At 44.5% G+C, this 20,321-nt stretch overlaps 1 protein-coding gene across 4 annotated transcripts in view; it reads left to right on the forward strand.

Annotated features, from left to right (window-relative positions):
* Window positions 1-20,321, forward strand: part of LOC148521554 (ras association domain-containing protein 4-like) — a 251,148-nt gene that overhangs the window by 145,667 nt on the left and 85,160 nt on the right. For all 4 annotated transcript variants that reach the window (XM_088474964.1, XM_088474963.1, XM_088474966.1 and 1 more), the window contains 2 exons: window positions 7,056-7,134; window positions 11,916-11,991. In XM_088474964.1, the coding sequence (XP_088331090.1) occupies window positions 7,056-7,134; window positions 11,916-11,991 (155 nt within the window). The remainder of the gene's footprint in view (window positions 1-7,055; window positions 7,135-11,915; window positions 11,992-20,321) is intronic.

A 20,321-nucleotide genomic window follows, 5' to 3' on the forward strand; every position in this document is an offset into this window, starting at 1 on the left:
GTGGGTAACGCTATCGCCTGATGGCGTTACCCTATACAAGCCCATACGCGCATGCAGGGGGGGTTTCCGAGTACCTAGAAACCCCCCCTGCCCGCCACAACATCGCAGCGCAGCTTAGCAATATATATAGCAATATATATATTGTAAAGCGATCTATGTGAGCCGGCAACTGTACCTGGCTGAGCTGGCTGTAGGGGGAGCTGCAGCAGTATGTGGTTAGATTTTTTGCCATTGGTTTTGTAGCCAAGTATTGGAAACCCCCCTTTTAAAATCCTGCGTTTGCCACTGCAAGCCTATGGGCTTCTCTTTGGAGAGTGCTATGAGAGGAATCCAATTGGATCCCTCCCAGCTATGGGCAACATCTCCACTGCTAAAAAAAACCCCAGCACTTTAGTAAATATACTTTTAAGACTCACCTAGTTTCCAAAACTGAATGCGGTCATAGTACCAACTGCGCGAACACCTGTCAGAATCTCAGAGCAATCATCCTGACCGCAGGCATCCTGAATGTAAGTAGCGGGGTTAGGTACTAAAGGGAGGGTTAGGTTTGGGGTGCGGGGAGGGGGAGGTTAGGTTTAGGCACTAGGGGGAGAGGTACGGAGGAGGCAGGGTTAGGGGTAGGGAGAGAGGGAGTGTTAGAATACTGATCGACAAATGTGTGTATCCTAACGTTGTTGGGATGCCGTCGTCATGATTCTGACCGCCGGGATCCCGAGCGTCGACATCCTATACCCAACCCTGCAAAACTGCCAGCCTTCCCTGAAAACTCACTTCTTCAAACAAGCTTATCAGATTCCAGAACTGCCCACATAACCTTCATAGATTTCCCTATCTAATTACATCCCCTCCTACAGTCCACACATAGGGCTCTATTTATTAACATGATTTTTACTAAAATAAAGTGAAAAAGGGTGTTTTCACACCCTTTTCACATTATTTTAGTATCACCTATAGTTATTACAGGGCAATGGGAGTAGAATTCGTAAAATTCTACTCCAACCCCTAAGTATCACTTATTTTTAGTAAAGCAGATCGTATTTTCCATAATTGTAATGGGAAATGTGATCCGCCCAGAGTTACTAAAAATAAAATTTGAAAAAATATCGGGGAAAGCCCTGTGATAGGTGGCGTTATCCAGGGTCTCCCCCGGTTGCCGGACTCCTGCCCTGCTCTAACGGGGAGAGCTGAGCCGGGAGTCCGTCCCAGTAATCAGCTGTGTGGTCTAAACAGACCGCAAGCTGATTACTGTAAAAAAAAAGAAAAAAAAAATAGTAAAAAAAAAAAAATGTACTTACCTGACTCCAGGGACCGATGATCGGGCCTCCGGTGATGAATCCCCTCTAGTCAGCTGGTCTCCCATAGTGCACTGCTGCCTGGTCATCAGGTGATCGGGTCCCAGTGCAGTATGGGAGATCACCTCACCGGAGGAATGGAGAACATCACCGGAGGCCTGGAGCATGCAGGTAAGTGTAATTAAGGGAGAGACAGGGGGTCCGCGTTTGCGGGGGGCGGGGCTTAGCGCTGAGGGGGAGTAGCAGCCGCGACCGGTCGGCGCATGCGCGGGCACTTAATCACGGTATTTTTTTCGAAAATACCGTGATAAGGCTCCGAAGGCGATTCGCAGGGACAGAGCTTTATCGCAAGCTCTGTCCCTGCAAGGGATTTGTAGTAAATCCCTGTGATATTGCCTGAATTCGCAATGCAAATTCAGTTGTTAATATCAAACTACAATCTGCATGCAATATGCGGATTGTAGTAAATAGAGCCCATAACCTCACATATTTTCTCTTTCACTTTCACTTCCTCCTGGCCCTTAGCCAACATACTGTATCATACAGCCCATTAAGAACCTTCGCAATCTGGCTGGACCGTTATGCAATAGGTAGCACATATCTCAATGCCTATTTTTCTATAGACCATAAGCTTGTGAGCAGGGCCCACATACCTCTAATGTCTGTCTGTTATTACCCAGTTTTGTTCTATTACTGTTGTTTCTAATAGTAAAGTGCAACAATATGCTGCGCTATATAAGAAACTGTTAATAATGATAATAATATGTATGTATATAAAGTATAAACAAGTGTGTTCAAAATATTGACCATTCTAGATTGCAGTGTGTGTAGTAGCGGCTATACAGTATAACTCGAAGTCTGAAGGTGGCTATTAGCCCGATGATCAGGAGATAATAAACTTGTGTTGGTGTAACTGTTCTGCTGTAATGTCCTAACACATTTCTTCATCTCCCTGGGGATTTTGACAGAAGATATACACTCTGCATATCATTAAGCTGACCCATGCCTGCATTGCCAACTTATACACCTCCAGTGCCAGTTTGCTGTGTGACCTCCATTGCAGTATACATTCTAGTGTCAGTATTCAGTATGCGCACCACGATACCAGTATTTAGTATGCCCCTCAGAGCCTATATGCTCCCCAGGACCAGTATACAGTATTTTTTCCTCCATGGTCAGTATACAGTAATGGTCTCCCAGGGCCAGAATGCAAAGTGCTCTACTGGCCTTCAGTTACTTAACTGCTCTTCTAGGGACTTATTCATTATGTTAATTATCGGGGACTCCGATATTTAACATTTCAACTCACTGCGAGAAATGAAGCAATTCATCATGCTCCGGCGTGGAAACAGCTGATCTGAAAATCAGCGGCCTCCCCAAATCTTTCCACTGCTTCTTTAAAACTAGTGCTCCTGCGTGACCTAGAGTACACGCAGGAGCACAAAAGTCCCGGCGGAAGGAGCCGGATCCCTCTTCACAACCCGGTACTCCTTCCCATAGTGGAAGCAGCTTCCTACAAGGTAGTATAACAGCAGTCCATTTCCCTTCATACATCATGATGCTGCCTTGCTCATATTTTAGCCTCACTTTATTCAGTCACAGGCCAAGTGACTGCCTGCAATGAGATCAACACACACATCTGTAATATACTTAGTGACTGATTTATATATTTTAATTAACTATAGGATGATTTATCCCCTCCCACTTAAAAAATGAAGGCATTTTTTATGATTATCGTGGTTCTCTTGTATTTAGAAGGCATTACATAGAGTCTGCAGCGCTGTACAAAGTGGTTAAACAAAGAAATCAATACTGAAAAAAAAAAAATCCATCTCCAAAATAAAATAAAAAACATATTACAACAATTGCAAGAACATTTTTAGTGTAGCATCATATACTTCCATGTTGGTTCTGATTCCCTAAAATATATAAGTAACAGCAAAACTGATCACACCATTTAAATGTGGATGCAAGGTTCCCAATATCAGAATCCAATAGCAGTCATATTGCAAACACATTTTCACTTATGTTTGAAAACTCCAAGTTCACAAGCATACATTTTGAACATGGACTTACAAGGTAGGTCTGTGCATTCCAGTTTTCCAAACAAAGAAGCAGATTCGGAGTCATAGAATCAGCCGGCTATTTTTAAGGCTGAACGAGGTGCAATTGACACGGATCTGCACAGATGTCAGCCAGATCTCCACTAGCGGCTACATGAGTGTAACTAGGTTCCAATTTCACTACTCTTATGGGCGTCTGGGAGAGACCCCTGAGATTTGGTAACCTCCCCAAACATCCAGAAAAAGTAGATAAGTATAGTTGAGCGAATGATCCAACTTTAAACTAGTCTCTTGCGCCCAGGACGAGACAGGTACAAATCACATGTGGGATGTAAAAATAAATTTTTTTTTTTTTTAATTATATTATATTTCAAAATTATTTTTGTTCATCAGAAATGGTTGTTTAGGAATTAATAAATATGCTAGCCACAAAAGGTGGGCCTGTTTATTTATTTATGTTTGAAATTGTAATTGTAATGTAACTGGAAAACAAATAAAACAGACAGATTGTTGTATAGATGAAGCATTGTACAGATTGAAGTGAGTTCTTGAGTTAAGATAGTTTTAGTATATGCATTGGTAGATGTCTAACGTTGTTGTTCAATTGTCAAAAAGCCTTATGTTCATATACCTTGTAATATTACATTAGGTTGCCAATCCTTGAGGCATACTTGCCAACTCTCCCTGATTGTAAGAAAGACTCCCTGAAATAGTAGCAATCTCCCTGTTTGCACCTTACCCCCATTATGAAGCTGTTAAGAAAAAAAAAACAAAAAAAAAAACTGAGCTATATAAATTGATATGGTATCATTTCCCTGCATTGGATATAAGGCCCTATGATCCCTATGGCTACATGTATTTTGTGATAAGTATTAGTGTGTTTTCATCACCGATTAGATCTTTCGAACTATTTTGGGGCTCATTTCAATTTGTATATAAATTCATTTTAAGGCATGCCTCTCAGATGTAGCAGTACACGCCCAATTTAATGCCGCGCTTATAGGTGTTTGCTTCTCAAACTCCCTGAAATGTCTTTTCAAAAGTAGGCCAGTATGCCTTGAGGGCTTTTATTTGCACATGCTTTAATTACTATGAAATGCACTTTCAAAATTAGATTCACCATCACGGTAGAATATACTTGCCTACTCTCCCAGAAGGCTCCCGATTTTTTGGGTAACTCCCCCCCGCACCCCTGGAAGGGTAGGCAATTCTCCCGCATTCTGCCCACTTCCTAGTGAAGTGGGCAGAATGGGGAGATTACCGGGTATTGGCGGGTCTATGCATTGGGGACAGGACTAATGACAAGATTCTGAGAATTTAGGGGCCTAATGGTGCAACTCGGCTGGCCCCTGACCCCCAACTCCGCCCACCTGCTTCTCTTCCCCAGGCTTCTCCTGGGGAGTGGAATATAGAAGTCTGCAAGCATGGAGGTGTATATTGGAATATAATACACACAGTCAGGTGCATAAATATTGGGACATTGACAGAATTTTCATATTTTGGCCTCTATTCACCACCACAATGGCTTTGAAATGACACAAACAAGATGTGCTTTAACTGCAGACTTTCAGATTTAATTTGAGGGTAATTGCATCCAAATCAGGTGAACGGTGTAGGAATTACAACGGTTTCTATATGTGCCTCCCACTTTTTAAGGGACCAAAAGTAATGGGACAAACTAAACAATCCTAAATCAAACTTTCACTTTTTAATAATTTGTTGCAAATCCTTTGCAGGCAATTACAGCCTGAAGTCTGGAATGCATAGACCTCACCAGAGGCTGAGTTTCATCCCTGGTGATGCTCTGCCAGGCCTCTACTGCAAATGTCTTCAGTTCCTGCTTGTTCTAAGGGGCATTTTCCTTTCAGTTTTGTCTTCATCAAGTAAAATGCATGCTCAATCGGATTCAGGTCAGGGGATTGACTTGGCCATTGCATAACATTCCACTTTTTAGCCTTAAAAAACTCTTTGGTTGCTTTTGCAGTATGCTTCGGGTCATTGTCCATCTGCACTGTGAAGCGCCGTCCAATGAGTTCTGAAGCATTTGACTGAATATGAGCATATAATATTGCCCGAAACACTTCAGAATCATTCTGCTGCTTTTGTCAGCAGTCACATCATCAATAAATACAAGGGAACCAGTTCCTAAAGCAGCCATACATGCCCACGCCATGACACTACCACCACCATGCTTCATTGATGAGGTGGTATGTTTTGGATCATGAGCAGTTCCTTTCCTTCTCCATACTCTTCTCTTCCCATCACTCTGGTACAAGTTGATCTTTGTCTCATCTGTCCATAGGATGTTGTTCCAGAACTGTAATAGCTTTTTTAGATGTTGTTTGGCATACTCTAATCTGGTCTTCCTGTTTTTGAGGCGCACCAATGGTTTACATCTTGTGGTGAACCCTCTATATTCACTCTTGTGAAGTCTTCTCTTGATTGTTGACTTTGACACATATACACCTACCTCCTGGAGAGGGTTCTTGATTTGGTCAACTGTTGTGAAGGGGTTTTTCTTCACCAGGGAAATAATTCTTCTGTCATCCACCACAGTTGTTTTCCATGGCCTTCTGGGTCTTTTGGTGTTGCTGAGCTCTCCGGTGCATTCTTTCTTTTTAAGAATGTTCCAAACAGTTGATTTGGCCACGCCTAATGTTTTTGCTATCTCTCTGATGGGTTTGTTTTGATTTTTCAGCCTAATGATGGCTTGCTTCACTGATAGTGACAGCTCTTTGGATCTCATATTGAGAGTCGACAGCAACTGATTCCAAATGCAAATGTCACACCTAGAATCAACTCCAGACCTTTTACCTACTTAATTGATAATGAAATAACTAGGGAATAGCCCACACCTGTCCATGAAATAGCTTTTGAGTTGATAGTCCCATTACTTTTGGCCCCTTAAAAAGTGGGAGGCACATATCGAAACCGTTGTAATTCCTACACCGTTCACCTGATTTGGATGTAATTACCCTGAAATTAAATCTGAAAGTCTGCAGTTAAATCACATCTTGTTTGTTTCATTTCAAAGCCATTGTGGTGGTGAATAGAGGCCAAAATATGAAAATTCTGTCAATGTCCCAATATTTATGCACCTGACTGTGTGTGTGTGTGTGTGTGTGTGTGTGTGTGTGTGTGTGTGTGTGTGTGTGTGTGTGTGTGTGTGTGTGTGTGTGTGTGTGTGTAATATATATAATATAAAATATTTTTTTTTGATGTCCAAAACCTGCTGCAATGTGATAACATGTTTTAACACTTTATAGAGAAGGGAAGATGTCCTAAAGCCGTGGAGAGAGAAAAAGTACCAACCAATTAGCTCCTGTCACTTTACAGCCTGTGCTTGGAAAATTACAGTTTGGTTGGTATTTTATCTCCCTCCCCTTCTCTCCAAAGCTTAGTACATCTACCCTATATCTATAAAAAGTACTGATCTCTATTTTAACAGCTGCCAAAGCAATGTTCAACATGTTTTGGGCTTCGTTCACAACATCAGGTGTATACCTGTAGTAAAGTCCAGTTTTTAGGTCCTCATCATTACAGGCCCACCCAAGATTGCTACCTTTTAAACATTCTTTATGTTCTGAATAACCTGCAGATTCACTAATACAAGGCATTACTAATCAAACCCCATTTTATAGTTGCAGCATAGCCTGTCTACTATTGTTTCAGTGTGTTATATACTTTCTGTTTATTGCAGGAGCATCAGGAGTTCTAAGGATGGGAGATTGTGAATCAAACCTTTATGTGAGGATCAACAGCAACAAATATATATTAAGGTAGGAATGAGCTATTCAGCAATTGGTGTCCATCCATCTACCAGGCGTATATTGGAACATTGCAGAAAAGTGAAGACTCAAAGAGGGGTATTCAATATGAAACGTAAACTTCGCTGTCGAAGTTTACGCTGCATATCGGCAATTTTCCTGGGATAAAGTATCGGGCGTGCGCCCGCTTTATCCCCGTATTCAATATGAAAACTACGAAAACGGGACCCGGCGAAGTAGGATCAGCGAAAAAAAAACGAAATTTACCTGGAATGAATTGTAGGACCCCCCCTAAAGCTGTAAAAACATGGGGGATCACTATGGGTACCCCTGTTTTAACCTGCAAATGAAAGTTGGGGATTTAAATAGCTGCGGCAGGTGTTTTTTTCCCGACATTGAAGAAGTGATGCAGAAGAGCACTTAGGTTATTTTTTTCATTTTTTTAAGTGGTCCCATCAAATTTGAGGTACATTAAAAGGGGTACTAGCATATTTTTTGTCCCTAAAGTAATTTTTTTAAAATTCTGCAACTATGCACCTGCCGCTAATAATCTATTCTAGAAAACACTTGCCGCATACTTACAGAACAGCCCTGAACCTATTTCCCTAGTTTTAAACAATTTTTTCCCATTTTTTTTTTTTACCCCAATTTTTAAATACATTTTTTGGGGTGTCCCTATTTTTTTTTTTTTTTTGACAGTTATTTTTAAAATGTCATTCTCAGGGGTGCAGGCTATTTTTTTTTTAAGCCTGCACCCCTAAACCCCAATTCTGCACTTTTTTCGCCACCTTTTCAGTGGTGAAAAGTTATCCCCGTTTTTTTTCAAAGACTTTTCAAACCTGCGAAAAGTCTTTGAAATTGAATACAGTGTAAAACCAAAACCTGCGAGAATGACGACATCGCAAAAACTGAGTTTTCGCTCCATATTGAATACCCCTAAAAATCTATTAGAGAAATTAGATGAATTTAGATGGATTGGTTTTTTTAAAAAAAAATAATAGAGCTGCCAGGAGAACAGGAAAACCTGAGCTTTCAGCTACAACAAAGTAAAACAAACATAAAGGGTAACACAAAGCACTTACACGTATGACAAGCATAAGCTATTTATAATTGTTATTTTTGTCCCTCTGGTATGGCCTTATAGCAACTACAGTTTAAGGGTGGTTAAATACATAGATAACATTCCAAGCTTGTGTACAATAGACATGCTGACAGCCCAATGTGTACAGATGCATGCAATGTCCTTCACACACAGGGCCTAATACAGACCCGCTCGCGAGCGCTGAGCGCTCGCAAGCGGGTCGATGTTGCCTAAGTGCGCATGTGCACGACGGAGGCGGCTCCGTCGTGCGCATGCGCGAGACCCGAATAACGACGGCCAAGCCGTCGTTATGGGTCTCGCACCAAAGGGGGCGTGCTGTCGATGGTGAGTGACAGCATGCCACCTTTGGTGGGCGTGACGGGGGCGTTGCTGCCCAGACGGCTGCCCAACGCCTACCGTCTGGGGCCGGCCCCACTGACATCACTAGTGATGTCAGTGGGAGTGCTTTTGGCTCTGATAGATCCAAAAGCACTCCAGGGCTTGCGGCCACGAGACACTACCGCAAGGGTCTCGTCGCAAGCCCGATGGTCGCGATGGTCTTGACCATCACGACCATCATCGTGGACGCTTGCATAAGCTGTGGGTGGTAACCCACAGCTATGTGAGTGGCCAAAAGGCCGCACTATTAAAAAAAAAAAAAAAAAAAAACGCCTTGATTCAGAGCGGGCGCTCGTTCAGAGCGTCCGGCTCTGAATCAGGCCCACAGAGTCATAGAACCAGAGCTATAGCCTGACACTCTTATGTGGCATGGTACTGTAGCAACACATCCTGATCCCTGTGAGCAGACACATTTACAGTGCCAAGTTAAAAGTTCTTTACCAACTCCAAGGCCAACCTCCTGCTGCTTTAGAACCACTTTGAGGCGATGTGGGTATTATTACTACAGTCTACAGTATTATACTTTTTTCTTTTGTTTTCCTATGTGTGTGATCCCTTTCATTACAGTGCTTAAGAATAATAGACTTCTCTGCCAAAGGGCAACATGGATCCTGTTAAAAGTATAGGAGCAGATGGTGACCCAGAGATGGGCAGCTCTGAGCCACCATCTGCTCCTATACTGTACTTTCCCAAAATGAAATTGGCTATGTGCCCTTATGCACCTATTTATCTTATTTGATGAATCACACTCTGCACACTAGTGCTCCTACTCCATTACTCTGTACCTTGCAATCTTCCTTGTTAAAGTTACATTTGTTATATGCATTTTTCACCATTGGGTGGTACCTAGGGGCCCTTAAAACTTTTGCTATGGGGCCTTTAAAGACCTAGTTACGCCCCTGCTTATCTCTCCAACTCCTCCTACACATTAATCATATCGGTTATATTAGACCACAGTAGGGCACTCTACTCTCACCAGCACAGTACTTTGTTACAGTGGCATATGTTGTAAAATAGGCAACCATACATATCAAATGGTATATTTACTAAAAGTAAATTTTAATTGATTGATTTATTTAAAATGTTGTCGATGTTGTCTTTCTGGAGCTAAATCACACAATTTCTGAAGGTGCATACACACACAGCGATTTTTTGAACGATCATCGTTAACGATATCGTTTATCGTTGAAAAAAATCGTTCACTATCGATGAACGATTATCGTTCATGCGTGTTCACGTTTGTAGTTCAGTCAGACTGACCAACTCAACAATTTTCATTAAGTTAATATGCAAAAATTATTTGTAGTTCAAAAAAATCGTTCATTACAAAATCTGACAGATAATCTGACAGAAAATCGTTCAGAAAATCGTTGGTAACAAAATTGTTGTCTGTGTATGCAGCTTAATACTTTAAAAAAATAAAATAAAAATCAAACGTAAATGTGTGATTTAGTGCCAGAAACATGAAATCAATGTTGATCAATTTTGAAAGATTTGACTCAATTTTAAATCAATTAAAATTGGCCTTTAGTAAATATACCCCCAGGACATTTGCGGACCAATAGGGCCACAGCATCACGGGTTGCAGTCTCACTCACTATGGCACACAGCAGACTGTCACACGCGGTTCCTGCACCAAGTCTCTCTAACAGGGACTCTCTCTCTGGGCGCTAAATCCCCTTCTCACTGGGGATCCTAACAACCTCCACACTGTTGCTTTTGAGGCCACACTGCTTATGCAGAATACCCCCTCCTCTCACCATCGGGGCACTTTTCAGGGGGCTTCCACGAATACAAGGACTCCGAATTATGCCACACGACCTGCAGCATCTCGCCCATCTCATTCTGTAACACATGCTGTACACCTGGATCATTTCTTCTAGGGTACCTGTGAAGGTGAGGATCCGGCTTTTGCTGGGCTCTGGATTCTGCCACGGCCTCTCACTGCAGCGTCTCTTTCTTGTGCCCTTTTACTGTGGCTGGCAGCACTCCCCCTCTTGTTCTTAGCAGGGACCCTCTCTCACTCAAGATGCAGATACTTGGTTCAACTGCAATATAACTACATAGGCATTCCTCCTCTTATATTGCTCAAAAAGGGGAATTTCCAAACCTTTTGTCAGAGAGGGTTTTCAAATGTAATCTACTCCTACATTTTCATGTAAATGCATAATCTCACAACTAGTCAGTGGATCAGTAAATCCCACACAGAGGGGATGTCACGGTCTTTAGCAACTGTGCATGTATCAGAGGCTGCATGCACAACATTGAGCAACTATGGGGTGATTCAGAGTCATATACATTGGGTTAGGTATATGTCTCCATTCACCATGTTCATTAGGTTGACATAAGAATGAGGACATGGGGCCTGTTTCAGCAGGGGACGGAATTGCAAAGCCACACACTGTAGACCAGCATCCTTTGTAGCAGGTCTGACGTGACATGCTGCTTTCAGACGCCAGCGCATGCGCAGTCCGAAGAAGACATGTCAGACTCCCGATGTCTGTCTTCGCGCTGCTTCCAGGGATTGTGGAAGGACAGTTTACCGGAAGATGCCGGACAGGTAAGTGTACATGAATCACACAAAGAAAAACCTGCAGTGATTAAGAAAAAGGGGAAAAATTGCTAACCCCACATATACACTGGAAAAAAATAATAAACTGCGCTGGTATAAACATGAGTAGCAGTTTATTATAAAATAATAGTCTATTTTAGTATCAACAATAATAATTTTAACTAGTGCGGTACCACAATTAAGAGCATTAATAAAAGACAATATACTATACAAATCAAAAAATACATATACAGGTTGCGTCTCCCATATCCAAATATTCCGAAATACGGATTTTTTTTGGCTTGATTGAGATAATGAAACCTTTGAATTTTAATGGTTCAATGTACACAAACTTTGTCTAAGGCACAAATTATTACAAATATTGTATAAAATATTTGTTTGGTCCACAAAATGATTGAATATATTGTATAAAATTACCTGCAGGCTGTGTGTATAAGGTGTATATAATGCATTCTGTGTGTGTATTGGGGTCCTATTCCCAAGATATTTCATTATGATATGCAAATAATCCAAAATACGGAATATTCCATTATCCAAAATACCCCTGGCCCCAAGCATTTTGGATATGGGAGACTCATCCTGTACAATTATTGTATTGGTGTTCTCATAAGTGCAGAATGAAATACATTTTTTTTTTTTTTTTTAAATCTTGTCACATTTCTGTAGAAATGATGTTTGCAAATCATTGTCACCAGCTCCGTGCACCATAGCTAGTGTCCTATTTATTTTCTGTTCATCCAGGTCTGAGCTATTGTCTCTGCTGAGAACGTACAACTGCTATCACGAAGGAACAAGCTTCCAGCTACGACATCATGAGGTGAGAATACAAATGCAAGGGAAAGGTAAATTTAACTAGAGATGTTTTTTTTAGTTAATTAAAAACAAGTGTCCTAACAATTGCAGATATATTTTAAAAAAGAGGTATAATGGATTAAATAATTGCTTAAATTGGTTGTATACACAATGTCCAGTATTGTTTGAAAGTGTCTGAAATCTGTATTATGTGTAGGTAAAGAGAGAATACTGGTATGACATCCGAAATCTATAAATGCTTTTTTTGAGCGTTCTTTTATCAAAGTGACAATTCAAGTTTAATTATCCTTATACATGGAGCAATCAGGGTCTGACTCTGAAGCTCAGGGGGGGGGGTTTATTTATATTTTATGTCATCAGGGCTTTGAATCAAAACTGCAAGCAAGATTCTATTTCTCCATGTTTCACACTGAGGAAACTTTAATTTCTATAATTTTTACAAAAACTTAGGACCTCATTCAGAGTCGGTCGTAGCGGCCGCACGGTCGTAAGGTAAAAGGGATATGCAAATGATGCTCTCGCAAGTTGCGTTCTTAAGATCGGATTGTTAGCTGGCCGACCAAGGGGAGGAGATGCGGCCGTAAGACAAAAAATACGCCCCCTTCTCGTACGCATTACACGTCATGTCCGGGCATATAAGGATTAATCGAGACCATCGGGAACCATCGGAACTGGTCGAAGAGCTTAACGTTGACCATACCCTCTCTTAAGCACTACAATCAGGTCAGTGTACAAACCACCCATGTCACGTGTACCATGACAAAACTTTGTTAATTATGCACTCCCATAAAACGCCATTCGCATAATTAGGCACGCCTGCGTTCGGATCTCCACTCCCCCGTTTTCAAGCACCTTCCCCTGTTACCACCCACAAACACCTCAATCTGTCACTCAAACTACCGACCTGGCTGTGTTCAAGCAGAGAGAAATTTCTGATCGTAGCAGCTAGGTTGCGCACGCGCATTGCGAACTTTACGCATGCGCAGTTTAGCGAACATTGGTGGCGTACGACCGTGCGGCCGTTACGACAAACTCTGAATGAGGTCCTTCATTTCTACAAAAACAGGTGAAAATGTAAGTTTTCGGCCCATTCATCAAAAAGGTAATGCAGGAGATATCACAAATGTCTCCTGCTTACCTTACTCTCCCGAAATGGCCCGTTGTCCTGACTCCTTATACACTAGAATGGGGACAGAATTCAGCAAGCTCCGAAAATACAATTTTTTTCGGAACTTGACTGCGGGCGCACTCGCCATCTTCAGATAGCATTTGCTTCCGCAACCTGCTCCTTCCCTACATGAAGGAGTCCAGGGTTAAGAAGAGGGATCCTTTTGGATCCCACCGTCCCTGTTCAGCTCCTTCCTGGCGGAGAGCGGAGACGCCGGGACTTTTGTGTGCCTGCGCACAGAAGTGAAAAGATTTCATGAGACAGCTGATTTTTGGATCAGCTTTGTCCATGCCGGAGCAATGATGAATTGCTCTGGCGCTCGCCACGAGTTGAAATGTTAATTATCGGGGTCCAATCGGACCCCGATTATTAACATAATGAATGGAGCCCTAAGGGTCTCATTCCGAGTTAACACTAACTGCAAAGTAATGCAATGTACATATTTACCTCCCAAGTTCTCTCAGGTAAAGTCCAAGACCTTTGCAAATTACCAAAATTAGGGTGTGTGGCCTCATGGCAAGGGGGTATATCTGAAAGATATGCCCTCCGTGTTCCTCACACAGGGGGCATGCCCAGTGCTCCAATAACTGCTGATCATGCCCCCAGTCCTTCTGTCCCGTGAATAGACGCTCGCACATGTGCACGCAATGTATTCACCTCTTGCTCTATTAACAGAGGCAGTGGCGTAACTAGGGCAGGGCCGCCGGGACTCGTGCCCTGGGCGCCGCTGGCCACGGTACAGGTCCGCTCTAGTCAATCAGTGTAGTGCGGACCGCAGTGAGTTCGCTGAGTAGTACACTCATACTACCCAGCGGCGATGTGTGTCTCAGCAGCCAATGAGAGTCAGACAGACTCATTGGCTGCTGCGCCCACTGCCAGAGCCGGGATGGAGCTCACTCATGAGCTCCGCCTTCTGGCTCCTGCAGTGGGTGATGGGAGAGACGTCATGACGTTTCTCATAGTACCGAGCGGGAGGACGGAGGAGAAGACAGCGGCAGAAGCAGAAGGAGCGGGGATTCACATAAGTCAGTGTTTTGTGTATGTATGTCTGTGTGTGTGTTAAGCACTACTGGCCAGGGACACTATCACTACTGAATAGGGAGAACCACTACGGGGGGCACTGTATAAGGGCAACTGCATAGGGGGAAGATCACTACTGGGGGCACTGCTACTGGGGACATTTCATAATGCTGGCCATACACTGTGCGAGACGACAGGGGATCCGACGTCCAACATATCGGGCGGTCCCCACACCCAGTGCGATCGGGTTCAGTTCGCCCGATATGCCGGCTCCCCCCTGCCTCGACCGCATAGCGCTGTATGGGATCGCACATCGCATCCCCTGATTGATTGGTTTTACAGCACGATCAGGAGATGCGATGTACGACCCCATAGGAGCGTGCTTGGGCCGACATCAGGCCCATACATGGTGCGATGCAGCAGCCAAATTGCATCAGTCAGTTGGACTGTTGCTTCATCGCACAGAATACGTGTCACAGCGTCGCCGAATCCAGGTCTTGCTTACCTGGTCCGGCGGCACTGGGGTCCGAGCCGGCGTGGGACAGCGGGCGGGAGATCCCCGGCGCCCGCTGTTAGCTGTTCCCCCTCCTCCGGCAGCTGTGTGCAGGCGGCCGCGCCTCCCAGGAGCGCACACGCCGCTCTGCATAAGATTTAAGGAGACAGGCACATAAGTTAGGGAAGTGCTGATTGGAGACCTGTGTGAACTCTGACCTATATAAGGAAGTTCCTGGGAGCACTCCAGTGCCAGAGTATAGGCTCCATTACCATACTCCAGCGCTCCTGTGCATATCCTGATGATTGGTTCTGACCTTGGCTTGTTGTTGACTCTGATTCTGCCTGACCCCTGGTTCTACGTTGATATCTGGTTCTGACCTCGGCTATTCCCTGTGACCCGTTTATGTCTGCTGCCTGGTACCTGTCTAGTCTGTTTGGTTCTGACCTGGCTAGTCGACTATGCACAAGTCTCCTGCATACCGACCTGTATAGGAAAACCTAACCTGAGGGCCGCGACCTGTGTGTCGGATGCAGCCAAGTCCATACCTTCTTGCAAGGGTCCCTGATGAAAACCGCCGGCACATAGGATTCAGCGCCTCAGGAATAGGTCTAGCCAATTCCCTAAATACGGATAACATCCACAATCTGTCCGAGAGTTTGTGACAGAATACTCTGGCCCAAAAACATGGATGCTGCTGGTAACCCATCGCCCCGAGACTTACTCGAGAACCTACTTGCTAGAGTCGAGAAGCAAGAACAAGATCTAGCTCAGATTTTGCAGTGTCTGCAGACCTTAATGCAATAAGTCAGTGCCGGCACCGACACAATCAGTCCCACCTCCTAGAGTGACTGTACAGGCTGCAAGTGCTTCTGCACCATTACGCATTCCGAATCCCACGAAGTACGATGGGGATCCAAAGGACTGTCGAGGGTTCCTGAACCAGTGCTTAATTCAATTTGAGGTTCAATCAGCAAATTTCCCGTCAGAAAGAATGAAAGTGGCTTACGTGATCTCGCTGCTGTCCGGTCAGGCTTTGGCTTGGGCTTCTCCATTATGGGAGAGAAATGATCCTCTGGTTAACAATAGCGCAGAGTTCCTGCAGGTTTTCCAGAGAGTCTTCAATGAGCCCGGTCGAATAACTTCTGCGGGATCGGCTATTCTACAGTTGAGACAAGGCAAATCAATCTGCAGGACAGTATGCTGTTCAGTTCCGAACCCTTGTTTCAGAATTGGGATGGAACAACGAAGTTTTAGTTGCCGCATTCATGCAGGGTTTGTCCGATCAGATCAAAGATGTACTCTCATCCAGGGAACTGCCAACTTCTTTGGGTGATTTGATCTCCCTGTGTATCCGGGTGGATCTTCGCCATAAGGAGAGAACAAGAGAAAAGGAGCAGTCTCGTCTATTTACCTTTAAGCTTGCTCCACGTTTCACGGCACCTCCAGAACCTCTAGTGGAACCTCCAAAAGAGCCCATGCAGGTTGGGAAATCTTGCCTTCCTGTCGCAGAGCGAGAAAGGAGATTTAAAAACAGACTTTGCTTATGTTGTGGTGAACCAGGTCATCTTCTCTCCGGCTGTCCAAAGCGTCCGGAAAACTGGAAGGCTTAACTGATCGAGGGGTGGTCAGATTGGGTACATTTCAACACACCCCAAAGAACCGTGTAGTTACCCAGTTCTTCATTGATGTGACACTGGTCCTGGGAAAGTTCTCTGAAGTCATTAGGGCTTTCCTGGACTCAGGTGCCGATGGCAACTTCATTATGTCTAATAAAGTTCAAGAGCTAGGAATTCCTATTATGCCACTCCAAACACCTCTCAGTCTCATTGGGGTGGATGGGAATAAACATCCTACAGCGCCCATCCACTCTCGGACGGTAGAGATTATCATGCAAGTAGGGGCTCTCCATCGAGAAGCAATAGCATTCTACATACTTCAGTCAGCCGAGAGTCCTATCATCTTGGGTCTTCCTTGGCTCCGTAAGCATTCACCTGTGCTAGATTGGGAGGAACCTCAAATTCTGTCGTGGGGTCCTCGATGCCATGGTTCCTGTTTGTCATCCGTCAAACATCCCCAGCAAGCCATTCGGAGTTCAGTCATCTCTCGAGAAGTTCAGCTTCCAGCTTCATACCGGTCCTCCCTAGATGTGTTTAGTAAGAAAGCCGCTGAGACACTTCCTGCTCATAGAGACTGGGATTGCGCTATTGATCTATTACCTGGGAAAGAGCCACCTCGGGGAAGAACTTTTCCTCTTTCACTTCCCGAGTCCCAATCAGTGACTGAGTATATTCAGGAGAATATGGAACGTGGATTCATCAGGGAGTCCAAATCACCCACGGCTGCCGGTCTATTCTTTGTCAATAAAAAGGACGGAGGCCTGAGGCCATGCATTGATTACCGGGGCCTGAATGCTATTTCCATCAAAGACCAGTTTCCATTACCTCTGATATCCGAACTTTTGGATCGAATTAAAGGAGCCAAGATTTTTACCAAGCTAGATCTTCGCGAGGCCTATAATTTGATCAGGATTCACGTTGGAGATGAGTGGAAGACAGCCTTCAATACTCGTGATGGTCACTTCGAGTACCTAGTCATGCCTTTTGGGTTGAGCAACGCTCCAGCTGTCTTCCAAAAATATGTGAATCACATTTTTAGGGACTTGCTCTATAAATACTTTGTGGTAAATTTAGATGACATCCTAATATTCTCAGAGGATGTACCAAGTCATCGCCTGCATGTGTGTGAAGTGCTGACATGACTTCGGGCCAACCAGTTGTTTCGCAAACTTGAAAAATGTTCCTTTGAGCAAAAAGTGCTAACGTTTCTGGGATACATTATTTCTGGTTCCTGCCTGCAGATGGATCCTGGCAAAACTAGCTGCTATTACTAACTGGCCTCGCCCTGTTGTGTTGAAAGCAATACAACGCTTTTTGGGATTCTGCAATTTCTATCGCCAGTTTATCAAGAACTACTCAATCATAGCAGCCCCAATCACTGCGCTTACCAAGAGAGGACAAGAAACTCTGAGATGATCCCCTGCAGCCGGAGAGGCCTTTGCTCTTTTAAAACAGTGCTTTATGTCAGCTCCTATTCTAAGACAACCTGACTGTGATCTGCCTTTCTTCTTGGAGGTGGACGCCTCCACGGTGGGAGTTGGGGTGGTACTGTCACAGAAGGATGAGTGGGGCAAGTGGTACTCCTGTGGGTTCCTTTCCCGTAAGTTTTCTGCTCCAGAAAAGAATTATACAGTTGGGGATAAGGAGTTATTAGCCATTAAGCTGGCATTGCAAGAGTGGAGATATCTGCTGGAGGGTGCAAAATTTCCGGTGACAGTTTACACGATCATAAGAACCTCACTTATCTCAAAATTGCTCATTGCTCATTGCCTGAATTATCGCCAGTCCAGATGGTTGCTGTTTTTTGACCGTTGTGACCTGGTTATTACCTATCGTCCAGGTTGCAAGAATGTTAAAGCTGACGCCCCGTCTCGAGCATTCAATTCTGCCCAGGAAGACTAAGTAAAGGAAGACAAACCAATTTTAAATCCGGGGTGCTGTGTTGCAGTTACCAAGGTCAAGATCCCGCCAGGGAAAACATTTGTAGCACCCAAACTCAGGTCATGCGGGAGTGGGGAGAACTTTGGAACTGATCCTCAGGAGTTATTGGTGGCCAAATTTACGATGCGATGTCAAGGACTTTGTGGCAGCTTGTACCATCTGTGCTCAGCATAAGGTGCCTCCTCAACTTCCTGCGGGGTCTTTATGTCCACAGATCTACCCTCCTGCCAGGGTTTAATAAATCTGGGTAGTGGTGGACAGGTTCTCCAAGGTCGCTCACTTTGTCTCATTAAAAAGGTTACCATCGGCTCTGAGGTTGGCTGAAGCATTTATAAAGGAAATCTTCAAGCTGCATGGGTTTCCCAAAGACATTGTTTCAGACCGTGGTGTACAATTTACAATTTTACAGGTTCTGGAGGGCGTTATGTAAATGCTTTAACATCAACTTCAGTTTTTCATCTGCATACCATCCTCAGGTTAATGGTCAAACAGAGCGCATAAATCAAGATTTGGAGAAGTTCATTCGGATATATGTCTCAGCTAATCAAGATGATTGGGTTTCCTTGCTGCCATGGGCCGAATTTGCTCACAATAATTTGTACCATGAGTCATCGGGGTACGCTCCATTATTCATCCAATATGGGCTACATCCCGTGATACCAGAAGTATCAGCTCTTCAGTCAGTATCTCTCCCAGCTGTTGGTGGCACAGCGAGTTGTTTCTTCAGGATTTGGAGGGAGGTGAAAAAGAACTTGTGTAAAGCCTCTTCTAGGTATAAGCGGGTAGCGCATAGGAAAAGGAAGGGTCCTGTGCTGAACCCCGGTGATAAAGTCTGGTTATCCACTAAGCACTTGCGATAAAAGGTTCCCACCATGAAGTTTGCTCCCAGATTCATTGGCCCCTTCCAGATTCTTCAGGTCATCAATCCGGTAGCTGTTCGCTTAAAACTTCCAGGTACTCATAGGGTTCCCAACGTATTCCATACCTCTCTTCTGAAACCATTGGTGCTTAATCAATATTCGAGACAATGCAACCCTCCCACTGCAATTCCAGTGGACCATCGAGAGGAGTATGAGTTTAGACAGATTTTAGATTCCAGAATGTCTCGAGGTTCAGTTCAATTTCTGGTGGATTGGAAGGGATACGGGCCAGAGGAACGTTTTTGGGTTAAGGCATCGGATATTCATGCAACTCAACTCCTTTGAAGGTTCCGTCAGAAGTTTCCTAACAAGCTATTTGTAGGGTGTTCGGTGCCCACCCATAGAAGGGGGGGTAATGCCACAGCGTCGCCGAATCCGGGTCTTGATTACCTGGTCCAGAGGCGCTGGGGTCCGGGCCGGCGTGGGACAGCGGGCGGGAGATCCCCGGCGCCCGCTGTCAGCTGTTCCCCTCCTCCAGCGGCTGTGTGCAGGCGGCCGCGGCTCCCATAGGAGCGTGCTCCGCTCTGCATAAGATTTAAAGAGACAGGCACATAAGTTAGGGAAGTGCTGATTGGAGACTGTGTGAACTCTGACCTATATAAGGAAGTTCCTGGGAGCACTCCAGTACCAGAGTATAGGCTCCATTACCATACTCCAGCATTCCTGTGCATATCCTGATAATTGGTTCTGACCTTGGCTTGTTCGTGCCTGACCCCTGGTTCTACGTTGATATCTGGTTCTGACCTCGGCTATTCCCAGTGACCCGTTTATGTCTGCTCCCTGGTACCGTCTCATCTGTTTGGTTCTGACCCGGCTAGTCGACTATGCTCAAGTCTCCTGCATACCGACCAAGTTTGCCAGTATCTGTTGTGGCAGTATCACCAGAGATGGCACTGGTGAGCAGCAGATTCTGTGTGGGGCAGGGGAGATCCACCCACACAAAGAAAAGGATTCTGGGAAGATGCCTAAAGGCTGCCTTGTGGAGAGAGCTCAGGTGTGGGCTGATAAGAAGGCAGACCAGTCAGGCTGCTGTGGGAGACAGTCTATGTGGGACTGTGGCAGCCAGATAGCCCAGTGAAGCTAAGCAAGCCATTGGGGGCCAGGAGGCCTGGGTCTGTACCTGCAGGAGGCAGGGGGGACCACAAAACTCTCAGACTGTGTTACATTGAAGCA

The sequence above is a fragment of the Taudactylus pleione genome, unplaced genomic scaffold, assembly GCF_031769625.1.
Source record: "Taudactylus pleione unplaced genomic scaffold, aTauple2 ptg000157l, whole genome shotgun sequence".
In the NCBI taxonomy this organism is placed as follows: Eukaryota; Metazoa; Chordata; class Amphibia; order Anura; family Myobatrachidae; genus Taudactylus; species Taudactylus pleione.